The 16,559-nt window shown below is 38.6% G+C and overlaps 1 protein-coding gene across 3 annotated transcripts in view; it reads right to left on the bottom strand.

The window, feature by feature from the left end:
• Positions 1-5,719: 5,719 nt before the first annotated feature.
• LOC139478806 (zwei Ig domain protein zig-8-like) overlaps positions 5,720-16,559 on the bottom strand; it is a 62,814-nt gene continuing 51,974 nt past the window's right edge. Inside the window, exons 5-8 of one of the 3 annotated variants that reach the window (XM_071261448.1) lie at positions 15,659-15,976; positions 11,279-11,299; positions 10,074-10,132; positions 5,720-9,061 (exon numbers count right to left, since the gene is read on the bottom strand). In XM_071261448.1, the coding sequence (XP_071117549.1) occupies positions 8,906-9,061; positions 10,074-10,132; positions 11,279-11,299; positions 15,659-15,976 (554 nt within the window). In that variant the 3' untranslated portion in view covers positions 5,720-8,905. Of the gene's footprint in view, positions 9,062-9,607; positions 10,133-11,278; positions 11,300-15,658; positions 15,977-16,559 lie in introns of all 3 variants that reach the window. The other 2 variants (XM_071261457.1, XM_071261467.1) reach the window with 2 other exon arrangements.

Below are 16,559 nucleotides of genomic sequence, written 5' to 3'. Positions count from 1 at the left end.
GAGTAGTACTCTGCAGGGCTGCTTATCTCCTCAACACACTCGATGCAGTGGTAGTTCAGATAGCTTCTCCTTAAGGTCAGTCTGGGCTGATTTAATATGGGACTTCGCATGGTTGTTTCTTGCTTCATCAACATTGATATTAAGATCAGGTCCCACATCCTTTGGTCGGTGAAGGAAGCTGTGGAATGCCGTGTTTTCATCATGAGTCTTGATATGCTTCACAAGAGGGCCATCCGACAAATAAATGTGTGAGGGTGTCAATACTCTGAATTTCTTCAGCATAAGTATTTGTGGCCTGACATTCCACGAGATGGTCAATAACCCCTCCCCGAAGTAAATGGACTGATCTTCACTCTAATGTCTTGATACGTTTCAGATGGAGACTGTTGCATTTGTCGAGTCCAAGGGACATGGCAATATCATTAAAAAAAAGACTCGACAAAGAGAATTTGTTTCTTCAGTGTGGATTCTCCATTGGCAATAAGTTCAAGGTCATCCATGTAAAGGAGGTGAGTAAGGGCTTTTGGGGAAATGTGCGGAGGAGGTCCAGGGATATCTTTTCTGAAATAGTAATTGATCCTTACAACAGCAACATCCCTTTCTGACATCTTTCTGCTCCATGTAAATATATGTCATTGGAAGCGCAGAATGGTGACACAAGATCAGTAATTAATAAGACACCCAGTGAATATTTTGTAGTGTGTATTCAGGCAAGCAATATGGCGGAAGTGTTTAGGGTCAGTCAAATCATCTTTCTTTGGGAGAAGTATTCGACCTATGTACAACCAAGGCAGAACATCCACTGTATACACAAGAAACAAGAACAGTTTCCAAGACATGTTTCCAATACCATCAGACCCTGGCGCCGTATGAGATTTGAACTTTTCAATTACATTTTTCAGGCAATCGGATGTGATGAAACACATCAATGGTGACTTTATTTTGGAACTTGGTGTTCATGCAAAGGCTCCTGGCGAGGGTTGGCAGTTAGCTCACCAAATTCCCGGCACATATATATATTTATATGATTTTAGTCGCGGGAGCTCGTCCCGGATTATTTGTTGTATCAGGTGTGCATACATTGGCATGACTTTGTCCAAATGCTGCTTCAATAATTTGCCATTTACTCGTGGTATATCTGGCCGACCTGTTGCTTTCGCACACTCAAAATGTGGGGACGTCAGTTGGTGCGTTCAAGGTAGTTAGCCAACGGTGATAAAAACTGTATCCTTTGGGAGTAATTTACAGATACGTATGCACTTTATATAAAAAAAATCAGTGACTGTCTTTTGGCCATTGAGTCTGAATTGACCATCATAATCGAAACAAATTAAATGGCTCATTGTCACCATTATTAAAATAGTCCGAGATACGCAAAATCAGTGATTAACTGGTGCGTAGCTGAGGCCTTTATATGTGTTGAGTGAGTGAGTGAGGTTATACTCTCTTTTAGCAATATACCAGCAATATCACGGCGGGGGACACCAGAAATGGGCTTCACACATTGTACCCATGTCGGGAATCGAACCCGGGTGTTCGGCGTGACGAGCGAACGCTTTAACCACTAGGCTACCCGACCGCCCCTTATATGTTTTGGCAACATTGGATACATAAATGGCGAAACTTTTTGCGAAAACGTTGGGGGTATCAGTTTCCATACCTGTGCTTGGAGACAACATTTTCCCGAATTAAAAATTGTTTAAATTAGTTTTAATTGGTCGAAATATTACTTTTCAACAGTTTCATCTTGTCGCTGTTTGGGTCAGCTGGCTTTATTTCGTATCGTTTTGACAATGCGACATGTCCAGTCAGACAAATATCATAGACTACAGTAACTTCCTATTGTCCAGAAATTACTCTTGCGGGCGGAACGATGGGCTGACATCGAAGGCTATTAGCGACAAAGATTAGATTGCTTTAAAAGTTACCTTGAAAAATTATGCATAGGCAATTATCATTTTGTCTACATAGTCGCTATACCACTGGCCAAAATACAAGTTTCACTTGAAACCATGTCGTCGACTGACAACACATGGACCCTGTGACGTAATATTTTAAAGCATACGATTCAGGAAAGTTAAATATGTTCAGGTAATGTGAGAGATGAGAATAGTCTTTTCGTCGATAGATTTAAGAATGGCACCGTATCATGATATAGAGGTTATCATGCTTGCGTGTTTTGGTATTAGTCAAATGCTGGCTGAATACAATGTTTGTTCCTAATACAGTATATTGGATGTTAATTAACATACTCGTGTGATAACCTGTATATACTGTTTATAATAGAATACAGATATTACGCTATAGCAAATACGGGGTGACCGGTAGGCCAAGTAATGGGCATTGTCAAAGGATACTAAGGATGCTATACCGATACTTTGCTTAAACTGTATACTCAAGCCAACAAAGCAAGCCAACAAAGCAAGAATATACACCGCAAGGCTCTTTCGCTGCTCTACATGCCAAATGCACCCCTCAGTACTATCAACGTTTGACTTGACAATGTCCATTCCTCTTTTGTACTGGATTCCAAAGCTCCATGAGAATATCAAGTGGTGGGCCCAGCAAATGTACCTCCAAATCCCCATCTCAAAGATTAACGACGGCCCTAAGAACAATCAGGCAAGGACAAGTGAAATGAATACATTTCACTTTCCTATGCATGTGTTTGTGATGGGCGCAACCATTGGGGTAGGTTACACCCACCTTGTCGCGTATATTTAATTCCCTAACCACTAACTTTGCCTCTGACAAATACACAAAGAACAACGGTATAATGATGTAGTGATAGTACGTATTCTCTGTCAAATAAAAAAATCAAAAATGGATAACTTCAAACATATTCACTTCATTCTGAATCGCACTGCTGTGACTTATTCTTTAGGTGACTGAACAACCTTGACAAATTGATGAAGAAGTGTATCATTAACGATCATTAATCAGGAATCGTGAATCACTTGGATTTGTGTCATGCCAGGAAATATTCTGTTGATCGGAGTTAGCACAAGGGATCTCTAGGGATCCAGTGTATCACCTATCAAAAGACTTCATGAAGTCATAAAGAGTTACCATGATCTCTATTCTAAGCAATCTCTTTCTAAAACATTATTAATTGCAAACATAGATGTATGTTATGTTACATAATGAAGGATCAATGCCATACTAGTAATACATTCTTAATTACACTGTTAACAAATATGTTGACCTTGACCAGTTTTTAAAAAAAACCTTTTATATGCTTCGCGTCAGTCTCTTCGGTCATTATATATTATCAAACTGTTTGTAGGTACACCTAGTTAATCTAACACAGGTACATCAAGACAACCGGTACCATCAGCTGCGCATGCTGTATTCATACGTTGAATTTCGATAATTATAAAGTGTAAGCGAGTCTTAAATAGATTACAACACTCGTCCCCATTAGATGTCGTTTTTAATACGAGTGTTTTTTCAAAAAGGTTCTAACGAGCGAAAATACGTTTTGAAATACTCTCGTATTAAAAACGGCATCTAACTCGTTTGGTCATCTGTGTGTCAATAATTGACAAAGCGCGTTTGCAGGTAATGATATGATATCTATGATGCATGACGTGTATGAATTGTATGTTAAGTGGTTCGCTGCAATTGGAACTCTGGCAATAATTTGATTTTGCACTTTGACCATCACATTTTCTCATACCTTCGAACATTTATACACATGGACTGTTCTCTTAAAGAGCAGCCTGGCAACAGAGTGCCCAGCGTTCTTCGAGTCGATTACAAGAATCGATATGATGCCGCTTCTCAAACATATTCATTATAGCATTTATATACACACACGTCTCAAAGTTAGAAGCATTTGCATACAACGAATAATCTAGCTCCAAACTCGGTTTAGTGTAGGTGTGTGGCAGCCCACGAGTCGAGTCATGTAATGTTCGCTATGTGATTTCATAGTCAGATGATGGTTATTATATTGTGAAATTGGTTGTAATTACCGTTAAGCTACATGAAAAAGCACGAAAGATTAACGACACGAGATTGCACGGTATTTTAAATGATTAATATGTTACCACATTTACTGAACACTTCCTGTATTCCATATGATACAAGCTGGATTTGCTGAGGTCTAAATGTTCTATTTGATGTGGACATATAAAGCGCGGACGTCAGAGATTAACCAATCTCAATCAGCCACCGAAACAGACTGGGCGTAAAAGGCATGTGAAAAAACCAATTTATATGAAAGAGTTCCTGAAAATGTGTATGGCACCAGTTGTACGCGAAAAGGGTAGGCATGTCGTGCCCTACCGTTAGCACCATCCATTCACACAATTTGGATACAAAGTTTTCGATTTTACCTGAAGCCACACAGCAGTACTCCTGCCATGCGACGGTGGCCTGTAAACAAACAAGACAGTCAAGCGATGGACCAGAAAATGTAGGTACACTCATTAAATTGAATCGGCATTCTGCAAGGACTTGTACCCCGACTGTTTCCGGGGTTGAAATTATCTCAAGTAACCTATGCAATTTTAAGAGGCTACTAAAATCTGATGGTCAGGTTAGGTGACGTGGTTGATTGCGTGTTATCGAACCCCGATGGCGTTGGACGTTCCCAATAATATCAACCATTGGCATGGTCTGTCATTTACAGGCCGTAAATTAGCTTGAATACTGCTGGATTCGGCGCTATGCAACATTCACTCACTCACCTGTGTGCAACTTTCAGAGACCTCAATGTTCGGCTTGTAGTGAAGAATCCTAATCCACCTTAATCAACCCACTGTTTCGGAGGGAAAATACTGTGCCATTTAGAGGAGATGAACCTGTTGAACATCTTGTGAGTTGAAAGATCAGATCATGTTCAGTAAATCGACATGCATTCTGCACAATAAATGTAACACATGTACTTACTGCATACAAAATGTTTCCGTGAACCCCGCAGACAGTTAAATATTGGGAATAAGTATAAGTGGTATGATGACCATATTTGACTTCAGATCGGCGATCTGGGACCAATTTTAGAGACGTTGCTGTAATCATTCTTATCGATTTTCAGACAATGTGGTTTCAAATGTAAAAGTTTCCGACCGAGCTTAAGATGTCGTAACTGCTGTGGTATGCAGTAACTGTTAAAGGACGCTTGTCTTGTAAGATTGCAAACCATTTAGGGTGTTGTAACAGCCTGGGAGGTTAGTGTATAACGCTAGACATGGTATATTTTCCCCGATCAATGGATCAGCGTGAAACGTATATAGCATTTCCCATGTGAAAATACAACCGCAAGGCATGCGTTGTGGGGTTTTATCTTCACGTACCATATGCATCTCAACACAACGAGGTGAACAGAGACACAACTCTAACAAATTGACGTACATAATCAAACTCCAGGAGACACCACTTGTTATGCAACCTGTGAATCAGTGTATTAGAGGACAGATTTCAAACGTGAGTGAGTATGGTTTTACGCCGCTTTAAGCAATATTCCAGAAAGATCATCAGGAATGGGTTTTGCAAATGTTAACTGAATCCATGCCATCAGCAGCAGCACGAACGAAAGCTTTAACCAGTGGTCTACCCCATCGCCTTCTATGTCAGGAAGCAAGTATTTCTTTCAACATGTCAACATGGAAATGAGTGGAAAATATATCTTGAAAAGAAACAACAAAATCTATTCATCATGTTCAGTTTAATTTACATGAATGGATAATAATATTTACATAATATATACATCAATAGTGGGTATATACATATGAAAAAATGATGCTTAAATGATGTTATGTTTCATTTACAAATTCATGTGTATCTACAAACAATATACAATGGGACACAAAATATATCATTATCAATAGTAATAATTACAGCTTTGTGTAAATGCCAAATTGAGATGTAGTCTGAAAGCTGTTTGTTTCGCAACTATGTAATTGATTAACAACATTGACTTGACCTATTCACAAATAGTTATTGTTAAATTTATGGGCGTCGTACATGTATCTGGGAACTGTCGTATCAGAGGAGAGGAGAGGAGAGGAGAAGATGCATTATCACAAATATAAAGATGACGACTTTTCATAATGAGTTCTCTAACCAATATTGGTGGGTGGGCTGTTTTGAAATGATATGGACGGAGAAAAGCTGTGAATTGGGGAACCTAAAGAGTTAACACTTGTCATATTCTTATAATAACAGCTTTTTACCTTAATCAAACCTTGAAATGCAACGCTAACATTTCAACCACGACGTGAAACATTTGCAAACATGTATCGGTTATGACATTTATATTTTTACTTCAGATGAAACAAAAACATCTGGTTCCAGATAACTAAAACATCTAAAATGTAAAAGACCAGTATTACATTTTCAACCTTGTAGACATTTGTAAAATACAATTACGGTTTGAAATACCCATAACACTTATGAATTTCCACAATGTAGCAGCTTCGGATCTGCGCATCATAAAAACCAAACAACACATCACCAGTACTTAGGAAACGTGTTTCGCTTGCTTTCAAAAGTAACACCGACACAGCAATTTGGACATCTGCCATTTTCCTAGTCATGACGGAAGGTATACAGACAGTTACTGAAGAATGTTTTGCCTACAACAGCATCATAAATCCTCACAATTTGCACACTTGCGAGGTCAATGCTGATGTCGATTTATGACTGTACTAAAGAACACAACATCGTGATGTATTCAGTGGTCTGTTACAGGCTCGTGCCTATGAAAAAGTGTCTACTGCTGGAGATGTTCTTCATACTAAGACCGATGATGTATCATTAATCGATAATCACGTACCATTCCCATTGTTGTTTCTTGCTCCCAAGCACGTCTTGACGAAAACGGAAACGCGTTGCTTGGATGAGTAAAAACATATTTACTGTAAACATACCTACAGACAAAAATAAGGTCTCGCATAAGAAGTAACCAGGAACAGATCATATAGCGGTCACATTCCCAGTTGAATGCCCCGAAAAGCAATTCTTAGTGGCATTATTTTGTCATAATTGCTTAGCCATTAGGATAAGAAAATGATCGTGAATTGTTGCAGTAGCGAGTGAACTCACTCTCACCATTGCGAGACAAAAAGTAGCGCACAAAAAGGCAAGCACAAGACTTGGTAAGGTTGGTGTACTCACTCCGAGCGGTTGCTGGTAATTTCAGCAAATCAATCAGCGTGATTTCAAGGTTATGGCATTTCCATTGCAAATATCACTCCAAGCGAAAGGGACAGACTCAGATCATCATCAAACATAATCGCTGGCTTGAACCGGATTAAACATTTTCGCCTGTTGGAATCAATATTGTACCAACTTACAAACTCTTAGAATGGGATGTGAACGGTGTCATTGTGTACGACAGTTGGCATCGTACCATATTCATTTATGAATTGATGTTCCTTCGCAACTGCACAGGTTATCATGACAGGAACTACGCTCACAAGCCCTATCAGCAGTGGACCATGGTACAGCACATTCAGTGTGGAGATGGATCAGTAATCACCTGCAGCTGTAGGATGGCCTTGATGGTCGACTTACAATCGTGATCGTGGTGAAGTTTAGCGGCTAGTCTTAGGTCTCCTTGTGCGTATGATTAGTAAACAACATCTCCTGTGTCATTGGATTCATGTAGGATGAGAACATCCTTGTTGTGTCAAATTTCAACTAAACGTCCTGACCTCAACTAGCTGAACATATGTGGGATAATAAAGGACGTCGTGTGTGTCAACTTCCTAGATCACCACGCCAGCGTTGTTAGCTTTGCATGAGGGAGTGGGTCGGGGCCCTGATGCAGAGTATGCCATAACCATAGCACGCAGTTCTACGGGTTCACGGATCATAATATTAATATTGTTAATAACTTTCACCATGTCCCATCCTTGCTAGTACATAGCTGGTAAAAGAATCATATCCATCATTTCATGCAATCCCGTATTTGTGTCCATACGTAGAGAACAAAGCGAGGTTATTTTGTTTCAAAGACAATGTTATACACATAAACTATCCAACGTGTGACCTATTATATGTCCTCAATATTTTGTACAATAGACCATTAGCACTAAAAATTCTTTAGGAGATATCTGCAAATTCTTACATTATCGTTACATGTAACGTATTCACAGGCAAATAAACAGAAATTATCCATTGCATTAAATGGACTACAAAAACGCTATAAACAATAGAAATGAAATAGCCCGCATGTTCCACATATCACAGATTATTCAAATTTGTTTTTACAAACAAAGACAAGGTGTATGAAATGTACAAAATCTACTTACCGTGAAAGACTGTAGTACAGTTTGCTACACACCACCCTCGAAAACAGGATTATTACATTGAGCGAAGCTCCACAATACCTCAGTATACATTATTCAATTGCGGCTTTTAAACCCTTCAGGTTAAACCGTAGGAGACGGACACTATATTCAGACATACACGGTTTGTATCTTGAATATACCTTTTCTGTTATTAGGTATCTAGCTCGATATTGCTGTCATGGATTACATTTCGTTGAACTTCACAAACTCGTTATATGATTTCGAGGAATTTACCACACATCATACAAATTAGTGTTGCACGTTACGTACAAGTTACCTGAATTATTGTCATTAAGCACATGCACGTATTACACGCACATGTATATCCAATGTTCTCAAAGTGCAAACGTGTTTGACATGATGTTTTGTACATGGACCAAAGTTCAAGTGAGCATGTACAACTCACACAAATAGATATCTGTTATAGTGTTTACGAAAGCTTAGTTCTTTGTTCTAATTGTATATGCAAATGGTCTGAGGCACGTCCCTCCAATAGTCCGCCTTACACACAATGTGTTAATAAAGGCCAGTGGGTCCCGAATGAACATGTTGACATTTGCAGGCAACGTCCCCGACATGATAGCCGTATTGTAATAGACAATGTCTCAACACGATTTTGCGCTGTTGATAAAAACTGTTTCAGTGTTAAGTCCAGCTGCTAACGTTGTCCTGTCAGTCTTTTTCAAATGATATTGGTTTGCAAAGCATTTCTCTGAAGTATCCTCGATGAGACATGCACATTTTCCACTGCTCCCTATTGTCTGAAAACGAAATACAATAAATGTTCACAGCAGTATCTTTGTAGACATCTTAACACATCTCGCATACACAGAAGGGAGAGACCCGCCATTGAATCATAAATCGCATCTTAATGATGCCTATCTGTGTGTTCCTTGTACATAAATAGCCCAGTCATCTATGGGTCATAGAGAGGCTAACTCGGAAAGAGAAAATAATGCCCATGACAATTTAACTATCTTCGTTCTTAACCAGACGGGCTTTCAGATTCCTAGTTAAAGGTAGTCAACGTTGGCCTTAATTCTATTCAAACCTGTTCATACTTGGCAAGCACCCAATCCAGCCCGATTAAAACATAAGTGTCGAATTTATCCACATGTGAGCAGCGAATCAGTTATATGTCATAGTATCAATTAAAAGGCAAGACTTGCAATTCGAATTCATGTTGTAACATGACACTCAATAAAAAGTTCAAATGTAAAATTCCATACGTTGCTGCTGGTAAAAGCAGAAAAGACCTTAATCGACGTCGATCAGCAATTGTGAAATTAATCGATTCCAATACATACCTTCAGGTGTGAGGGACGATGTCGAAATCCACCACAATACGATAGACGTGAGATGACTGATGTGTACATAATACTGACATGTGCTGGAATGTGAACGAAGCACTTTGTAATGTGAAAATGTAGAAGTCTTCCATCCTAAGCCTGGGCCCAGTGATAGACGAGTTGTTTGAAATCCCACTTGTCCTCCTCATCTGCGTCCTTGCACAAATAGCACAGCACCAGATGATATTGGCAATACCGTCAGACTCGTCCCCAACAGTAACATGATAGTCGTCATTGTTGGGAAACACCGTCAATAATTGCCGTCCAATTTAACGCCAAATGATGCTAGAAGAGATCACATATCACAGCGTCTTTGCTTCGAATATCCTCAGGGTTACTTCATCACAAGTGTAACGATTGCAGTGATTAAAGTCGTTGAAAGAAGGTAACTGTCTGAGAGAACACGATGTGAGCACCCACTTACATGTTTCTTCTTGTTTGGAGAACTTTTCATATCCATCGATTCCACAGGATCTGGGGGAACTGTGAATATATAGCCTACAGTTAATTTCAAAGACTATGGAAGGTTGAAGAATGTTCACGTGTCTACATGCATTGTTTGTATCTTAGTAATATTCGAACACACGCACAAACGCATGTACCACCATGTAATGGTTCGTCATATGACATTTTACTTACTTCCTCAGATTGCATATGCTGTCATTGTAGATAATTTAAACCGTTAATGTAATTGTATGGTCATGCATATAAAGATAAATTACAAATAACTCGTTATGCTTATAATAAATAACTCCAGCTTTCTGATCATTTGCTTCATCAATCTTTGATCAACAAGTTATTTGTTTCGCTAACAATGTTTATATAACGAGTGCTTTCAGACCAGACTTTCATTCAGCTATGGAAAATGTCGTATGAAATGAATACTATATAACCTATTTATTATGGAAGCATTTATGTGCGACAAATAACAGGAAAGCTCAGGTGGAGAATATGGCGTTACTTCAGCCTGTGTACAGAAAGTAATGTGGCATCATTGGTGTTTATAGGATTTACACGAATCCCAATATGCACACACATAAGTGTTACAAAATAGAATATTATCAGTGGTTTCACTCTTGAGATATATGCAGGATTTACCATATGTCGTAGCGTTCCGAAAATATAATAAACTAGACAAATAAAGTAACAGAATATATAAAACGGCTATTTTTAATATAGGGACTTGTTCAAAATAGTCAGGTTCAATTCAAAGCCACTATACCACCTTGAGTTGTCAACAGGTCTGAATAATGTATAGTGTCTTCCTTTCAACTGTTTCCCAGTACAGACGGTGAGGAGGTAACCGCTGCAAACGCGCTATTTATTGCCTATTTAGGAATGCAATGGTGTGTCAAATATCCGGCCGCTCAGGCTGTACTATGGTGAAAATGATGATCATCACAAGGGTCAGTGCCAATTTCAGCAGACCGAACACATGCATGTTATTTTCATACAAAAACACATGAAGAAAGACACATTACGGACTTGCATATATGAAAGTGAAAGGGTGTGAATTATTTTATGCGAATCATCCTTAAGATGAGTTGAAAATGGGATCGATTGCAGGCAGAAATAGACTTGTCAAAGAAAATGAAGACAGAGTCGAAGGCAGCAGAAAATGGATCTTACCTCGCTTAATATTGTGGGAACCTGCCAAAGAGAAAAAGCACGATGACAACACGGGAACGTTGATATATAGCAGATGTCGGTGTAGCGTATTTTCAGTGTCGTGGATCTCGAAGCAAACCACTGCTTTAAGAATTTAAATACGGCTAAACTTAACAACATGGGTGAAAAATGTCTTTCGGGGGTAAAAAATGATAACAATTGTAATCATCTAGCCTTTAAAAATGTCAGAAATGTGTTTTGGTGCTTATTGGTGTTTTCAGGTTGAAACTGATTACTCACTCTTTCTGCGAGGAGATGTTTCGTTCATCGAAAAGCGATCAGCACTCATAATATCTGTAATATACTGAAATCATGCAACTGTGGACTAGTATATGTGTACTTACGTCGAGTCAGCTTGATGTGTGATTGTTTCTGTACCACATTTGTCAAGAAAAATATTTGTCTCGCCGTAAATACTCACACCCGCATGTCTATCTGTTTACCATCACGTACAGATATACTCAGGCACGCTTTAAATCAAGGTAGGTAAGTGACAGAGTGCCACGGATATATGCATACATTCCTTCCGAATGCGTTTAGCAGACAGGCACGTGTGTCTGTAATTAGTTCATGGCCCGGTAGAAGTCTTGATTAGGGTAAGACGGTATTTCGTTTGGATGTAAACATAATATTCTGTTGAACATAACAATAAACAAAACGCGAAAACACAATTTTTAAACCCTGACTAGTGAGATACTTCCTTCCTTACAAACACAAGAACTTGAAGTGTCTTAGCTGTGGAATGTCCCTCTACATTTAACCTTATGTTGAAAGAATGATAGTGCAATATCATGTAAATGCCTATTGAACCTACCATTATATCCGATTTAATGTGATATATCTCTTGAATAAACACACTTTGTAAGTGAGCGTGACTTATGTAGCCATACGGAAACACATAAACACAAAAAAGTTATCATGGCTATGAGCCTTATGTAACATGTAACTGTAGAGTCTTTATTTCACAAACATTGGACAAACATCAGTCACCTTTCTTATTATAAAACAGTTCGTATAAACGTCTCAATGAATCCTATGCCTTTGATCTTGCAACTGATCAGCTCCACATGGAAACTTGATCTTCCCAATAAAGTATACCCAATACCCCTATCATCATATCCTGTTATTAAACGTAATTAAAATTTGTTCCATCGAAAGTTTACGCTTCTGAATTCTTCAAAGCAACACACAACATATCATAGGGGTATAATGCGGGCCCCGCGATCGAAAAACGTAATTCAGTTGCGGAAATGAAATTAAACACGTTGAAATAAAACCCCGGTGCATTGGTAACTTTAATTGATAGTGACTATTTAAAGGGAAATTGTCAGTTTGGTATGCTGTAATTGATGCATTAATCAGTTGTAGGTTGAAGATGGAAGTTCTTGCAATATTACATGCCACTAATTATGCTTTATTTATGAGTATGCATCTCTTTGCATGCATGTTTGGTTATGCAAGTAACAATTAAATCTGAATATACTTATACTAGTTATATAATTTCGTATTAATATTCTACATGTTGATGTTAAGAATGACGATGCTCTAAAAGAAGTGGTCTCTACGCGAGCCCTAACTTAACTTGTTTACCAACGATGCCATCATCTTCCAGAGGCAAGGAAGTTAACGGACTATAAAAGTCCAGTTTCCACTCTTGCCGAACTAGGTACGATATCGACATCCAGTTCGCGGACAGCCGTGCAGATTTCGGTCAATTGCAGCATTTGCAAAACAAACGTACCTCCAGTTCGGCGACAAGTTTTAAAAAAGTCATGTTTTCAATCAAGGTGCTCATTTTATTAAAGGCAAATGATTGGTCAACAGGGGGGACTTAAAAGGGACATTATTTGTAATAGCCACTGGTCGAGCCCAGAAATTCCAGCCTAGTTCGGCAAGGGTGGAAACTGGACGTTTATAGTCAGTTAACTCCCTTGCCTCGGGAAGATGTGATGCCATTAACAGATGATATTATTACACACATCTATGTTATGTTCGGGTTGGGGCTGCCTAGAGGGTAAACATATATTTTGTCATGCTGAGTGCCCGGGTTCGATTCCCAATACAATTACAATGGTTGATACCCATTCTTTGTGTAAGCCGCCATGGTACCGAAGAAATAGGGCTAAACCTGCGTAAAGCTATTTCTTGATTTTCCAAAGTGGGTCCTAATGAGGTTCCTCTGTTATTGCAATGTAAGGTGTTAAGGCATAACAACAGTTGAAGCTATAACATTTGAGAAACAAATTGCAGTATTAGATGCATTCCTTGGCGACTGATAATTACTGCAACGGTACAAAGAATTTATTACAGTAGGTGGTAATCTTCAGTGTTTGATTATCTAATAACAATATGCTATGTCAATATCTCCTGACCCTCCCCTTCCACTTTGAGATAATTTGGAACACGTGTTCCATTATGTCAGTCATCATTGTAATCAGAATGATGAGAAGTAATTCACACTGAACCACAAAAAAACAGATTGTAGTGGCATGGTTAATGAACTAAAGCTTGATGCTCTGCACCTTGTAGCTGACAAAGTAAAGAACACATGAGGTATAATTACATTAAATTCGAATTATCTTGCCAACCATTTTGGGAGTCACTTACACAGTGTACACACATATGATAAGTTATCTCTTACATATGCATAGTTTGCAAATTCCGTTCCTATTGGGCAAAGTTGTAACGTTGTCGATAGTTTTATTTTTAATAATGTAGAAACATATCTGGTCATGGATTATTCCAGTGGCATTACAAATTGTATATATAGGTACACCTACAAGGTGATCGTTGGGCTATGATTATCGTAAGATCGATTCAATGAAATATTATGGATTTACAATCCTCACAGTGATAAGACGGCTTCGTACAAATGGGCTCTGGTCACACTGTTAGATCATATGTACATGATATTCTCTTATGCTGGTCGTAAGAGCCGACTTAATGGTTCGGGTGGTCAGGCTCGGTGACGTGCTTGATAGCATGTCATGGTAGCCCTACGACTAGGATCATTGTACGCAATGTCAATCAATGGATTGTCTTGACTGGACTAGATCATTTACAGCATTTATGAAGCAGGAATATTGCCGAGTGCGGCGTTGGGCAACATACAAACACAATGCGATGTTTTGTACCTTAATGGGTATATTGATGGGCGTTTTAATATATCGACATATTAAGAAATTCTTAATGTTAACGAAATTGTCGAGACACATTTATTACTATACTGGGTGACAATATCAGAAATGAAGGTATTGGAGGGGTGGGTGGGGTGGAAGGTGGTCACAACTTTTGTATTCATCAGGACAAGATGTATGAATCAAAGTACACATGACACAAAAATGACGTAAACTCATATTTATCTCAATAAAATATTTGGTCTAGAAAGAGGAAACAAATCGAAAGGCTGGAGCTGCTGGAATATTGCTCGACATGAAGGGAAAGTTGACCATTGGAAAGTTGAACTCATCCATCTTGTCATACAGTCTTGTGGAGAGTGTTTTGTCACGCTGAATCCTTATGCATAGATCGATCTAAAATGAAACATACGAGGCGGTCTCACTGGTCTCATTTATTTCTAGTTCAGGTGGGTAAATCAGTGGAAGGGAATTGGCTATGTGATTGTTATTGAGCGATCAGATCATCGATACATCTGAAGCTTAAGTTGCCAAATTACCTTGTTTTGACCGAACATAATTTCCGATTCATATGCATAAAGAAACAGACCCGCAAGAAGGGGGCATAATTTGTGCCCATGGGGATGCCTACTTCTTGCCCAAATGTCTTACGCCCAATTTTACGTAGATGTTATCAATGAGGAAGTCCAGCTTTTCACATATTATTTTCTCAGTTACTTCAGACTGCACTTGCTTCCATTTTTCACAAATTGTCCTAACCTCTGAATATAGATACTTAACTATATGTGGTCACGACGTTTTGTAACAACATCTCCATGGATCAAGAAATGAAGTTTTATTTTAAGTTTGTGGGATAGTAGCGTACTAAGTTGAAAAGTAATGCCTATCAAACAAATCAAATTGAGCACAGAGGCTATGATTGTCAAACGTTACAAAATGTTTTCCAGTTTTGCTAAAGAGTTACGTTTCTTGGCAGCTTTCTAAACATAGTGAGATTTAAACTAACGTTCGTAATGTTCTCTTGTGCATGCCCTTCTCGTTCGACATTGTTAGATGATAATGCTTGACATGCTTATTCGTGTTGACGTGTTGAACATCTCAACACGACTGTCTTTTAAAAGTAAATCTCGTGCTAAATACACGTTCTGCGTTATGAAGTATTAACGAAATCATGAGAAAGGCCTTGGGTTTTATGGACACTTACCATTCGATATTTCCACTCGGACTCCTGCCATCTGTGAATTTTCTGGCGATTTACACACGTAATTTCCACTATCACTGGCTGTAGTATCTGTGATTTCTAACACACTGCTCATATGTCCATTCGAGGTTCTAGAGAGCATCACAGAACTTAGCACTTGTATCCGTTTGTCTCCTTGAGTAGTTAGGATGTCCTTATCTTTGTACCAACATAATCCGTCCATGGATTCATCTATTAAGCTGGCGTTACAAGTAAGTTTCAACGTTTGTCCTTTCTTAAGATAACTTTCGCCACTTATTTGAATCCCTGAAATGGAAAGAGCTGAAAAATAAACGATCTCTGCATATCAAAATCATAATTTAGACTTTCAAAATTGATTTCTGACTGGTGCCACGGCCACAACGAAGAGATGAAGCCCGCCACTAGACGACGTAAAAAGCCATTCCACACTCTCTGGTGTCTTAAAGAAATATCAAAGGTTATCGCAACAATGAGTTATTTCCCCTTACCAATATCTGGCGACGCAAGTGAACCACGATCACTATCTCGACACTATCCGTCGTCGAATTGGAATATACTTACCAAGAATGTCCTCTCTATCTTTTCAGTCCAAAGCCTCATTAAATACATAGCGAAGTATAATAATCGATGAGAGTTAGGTATTCATTTCCTTTTCTATTCAGACATTTTTACCAGAATGTCTTTCGTGATATTCGATATTTGTTTCGTTGTGTAAAGCAGTTATGTTTTTGGTGATGTTCTACGCTATAAGTTTGCATTTCATTATCATCCTTTGATTGTACACTCAGATATAATCGTTTGAAAGAGAAATAACTCATTTTCGCGCAAAACACGAGTATTCCCATATTGTGATTGTTCGTCCATGCAAAGTTCTATATTTATA

The sequence above is a fragment of the Haliotis cracherodii genome, unplaced genomic scaffold (assembly GCF_022045235.1).
Source record: "Haliotis cracherodii isolate W230 unplaced genomic scaffold, xgHalCrac1.p SCAF_1, whole genome shotgun sequence".
Classification (NCBI taxonomy): Eukaryota; Metazoa; Mollusca; class Gastropoda; order Lepetellida; family Haliotidae; genus Haliotis; species Haliotis cracherodii.
The sequence above is the reverse complement of the archived record's forward strand: the minus strand, read 5'-3'. Positions and strand labels throughout refer to the sequence as shown.